The 3,032-nt window shown below is 36.1% G+C and overlaps 2 protein-coding genes across 2 annotated transcripts in view; both read right to left on the reverse strand.

Moving 5' to 3' along the window:
• LOC105824017 (protocadherin alpha-13) overlaps positions 1–3,032 on the reverse strand; it is a gene marked incomplete at its 3' end in the record, with an annotated part of 46,405 nt that overhangs the window by 26,964 nt on the left and 16,409 nt on the right. The gene's annotated exons all lie outside the window — the stretch shown is intronic.
• The window catches only part of LOC105824016 (protocadherin alpha-11), a gene marked incomplete at its 3' end in the record, with an annotated part of 6,585 nt that overhangs the window by 1,587 nt on the left and 1,966 nt on the right, over positions 1–3,032 (reverse strand). Inside the window, exon 2 of the mRNA XM_012661351.1 lies at positions 2,556–2,931. Coding sequence (XP_012516805.1) covers positions 2,556–2,931 — 376 coding nt within the window. The remainder of the gene's footprint in view (positions 1–2,555; positions 2,932–3,032) is intronic.

Here is a 3,032-nt window from a genome sequence, read left to right on the forward strand (position 1 = left end):
TTGACTAAAGTCAAGAGAATATGAACTTGGTATCAACCTTTTGGTTTGCCTCTAAATCTTTCCCTACAGATCAGTTAGTAGTTAGTCAAGATATGCTTCTCTTCAGAAAATGAGAGTGGTGACTATGATGCAAGGGGGAAGCAAAAGACCTTTCATAATTTTATTCATTAATTCAAGATCAGCTTTAAGGAAAACAAAGCACAGATAAGTTCCTACAGCTCCTTATGAACAAGTAAATATAGATTTTATAAGTTTATTACTACTCAAGTCAAAATCTTTAAACCAATATTTTGTTGCCTGTCATTCCTTATACATGTTATAAATAAGGGGAATTGAGATGTGAAACCTTTACATAACCAGAAAAGAATAACCAAGAATGGCTCTACAAGTATAAGATAATTTAAATCCACTATAAAACTGTCCCTTAATTCATCAAAAACAATTTGAATTTTGCTGCTGTGAGACTAATTATTTAAATTGTCCGATATTACCACCAAATTTCTTCACCTCGTATTTTTCATTTTCAAAAACAGTCAATGTATCATAGTTGTTACATAATTTTAATTTTAAAATGTGTCATGTAGTCCTCACACTGTTAGACATAATTAAATTATTAAACAAATAGGAAGGAATATCCAAGTATAGCTTAAGACTTGAAGAGCTGAACTAGCAGATAAATTGAAATTATAATTTTATACCAAAGAATGTAATCTTGACCTTAGGAATTAGTATAAAGGACATTAAATTTGTAGAAATCAGTCCAGATAATTTGGAATTATCTAAAATGTGCATTGGTTATTTATATAATATAAAAGTAATGATTTGCAAATTTTTAACCTGTACTGAAAACACTCCACTGTCTTTTTAAATTAAATTTAAATGACCTTCAGTTATTCCAAGAACTTAATTTAGAGATAAATAATGATATACGCCCTATCTAATATTCACATTTATTATATTTACAAAGTTTCATAAATTGTATAATGGTTTAACCACTTTGAGTCTGAAATATTTTATGTTTTTTTATCTTGTTGCCTTCTTTTGAATACTTATAGAATGAGTTTAGCCACTTAATATTAAGGTACAAAAGTTCTTGACTTGAGGTACAAGAATGGACTTCAGCATGGACTTCTTGAATATTGTGCCAAATAGCATGGTGTGTAACTTTAAGGGGGAAATAACCATTATGATTCTCAAAGGGTCTTTGATTCCATCCCCCTATATGTAGCTAAGAATCACTGAATTAGAGGAATGACCCGGAGGTAAATGATCTTTGCTAGAACATTCAGATGTGATTATACCACATGAAAAGAAACTTTCACAAACATTAGAGATAAGGCATTTTAAAGATAGAGCAGTTAAAATGTGACATGAATGAAACTGGTAATTGTCAATAGACACTCTCTTTAAAAGAGTTACCTTTTTCTTTTCTAGATGAATCTGAAAAACTTAGGAAAGAATGCAAATTAGTATATATTGCTGATAATATAGGTCTATATACATGCAGCTAGCAAGTTTGCATAATTTGATTGGATAATTTGAATAATTTTATTTGCCTAATTTATATTAGAAATATAGATTGGGCAGTTTTCTTTGAGTATGCATCTGTGAGTACGAAGTAGTTGATAAATTTCTTGCCATTTCATGTAAGAAAATCAAGAATGGAGAGAATTTTAGTTATATTATTTCAATAACAGCAGCACATTAGAATGCATGGCTGGACATTGTCTTCAAATAATATGAAGGTATTATCACAGGAGTAAAGGAAAAACTAAAGATTATGCAATTTATAATAAATGTATAGTGAATATTTAACACCATAGGAAAAGCAAATCCTTTCAGACCTAATGAGGAATGGTCTAGCTTTGATATACACCTGAAGTAATTAATAGAAAAGCCAATTGATCTCATAATATGAAAATACCAAGACAAAATGCTGATAAAAGACAAAGATGAAAAAACTTTAAATAATCTACAGTGATTATGGACATCACTGAGAAATATGGATGAAATGGCATGTGATCAGTGAAAATAGTTATTGTTTCTACTCAAGTGATGACAAGAAGAGTCATCCTTGCATCTTTTAAATTTTTTTTTAAGAAAGACGGAGTCTCATCGGGGTAAATAAAAGGTAGACTCAATTTTAAAAATAAAAAAAGAAAGAAAGGGTCTCACTCTGTTGCCCAGGCTGAAGTGCAGTAATGAGATCATACCTCACTGCAGTCTCAAACGCCTGTCCTCAAGCGATCCTCCAAGCTAGGCCTACCAAAGTGCAGGGATTACAAGCATGAGCCGCCGCGCCTACCCTTCTTTCAACATTTTCTAACTAAATGTTAGGAGAAAGAGGACATTTATTGGCTAAAGAAACCTAATTGTTCATATGATTAAAAGATTAGATTATGTGTACCATCTGGCATTTCGCTAACAAACATCGTTTTTTAAAACAATGTTCAAAATACACAGTGTTGATTCATAATTTTTCGGTGGCAAAAAAAAACCCGGATTTTTAAAACATTAATGATTTCCTTAGTAGGTGGAATTTATATAAAACTCACCTGTCCAGGGTGATTCGATACTGCCTCCTGCTTTTCCCCTTGGTCTTCTCTATCAAGACCTGGTGGAAGACTAGGGCTGAAGGCCATGAGGTCGGTCTTGGGTGGACCCTCTCCAGAGCACACTCTCTGCCGCCTCTGCTGGGAGTATGACCAGCTCCCCACCGCGCTGGAGCACACCAGCCTGGGCTTGCCCGGCCCGCACGCGCCTTCGCTAGGCGGCGCCGAGCACCGCAGGGCTGTGTACAGCAGCAGCGTGAGCACCAACAGGCTGGACACCGCGCAGATGGCGATGATGAGGTACACGTTGACATCCACCAGCGCCGCCTCTGGGCCCACAGCGCTTGCCAACGCCCGCGAAGAGGCCTTTGGCACTTGGCTGCTCTCCACCAGTGATATGAGCACAGTGGCCGTGGCAGTCAGCGCCGGCTCGCCGTGGTCCTTCACCAGCACCAGCAGGCGCTGGCGCGGCAAGTCCGT

Source organism: Propithecus coquereli, unplaced genomic scaffold, assembly GCF_000956105.1.
Source record: "Propithecus coquereli isolate 6110/MARCELLA unplaced genomic scaffold, Pcoq_1.0 Scaffold709, whole genome shotgun sequence".
Taxonomy (NCBI): Eukaryota; Metazoa; Chordata; class Mammalia; order Primates; family Indriidae; genus Propithecus; species Propithecus coquereli.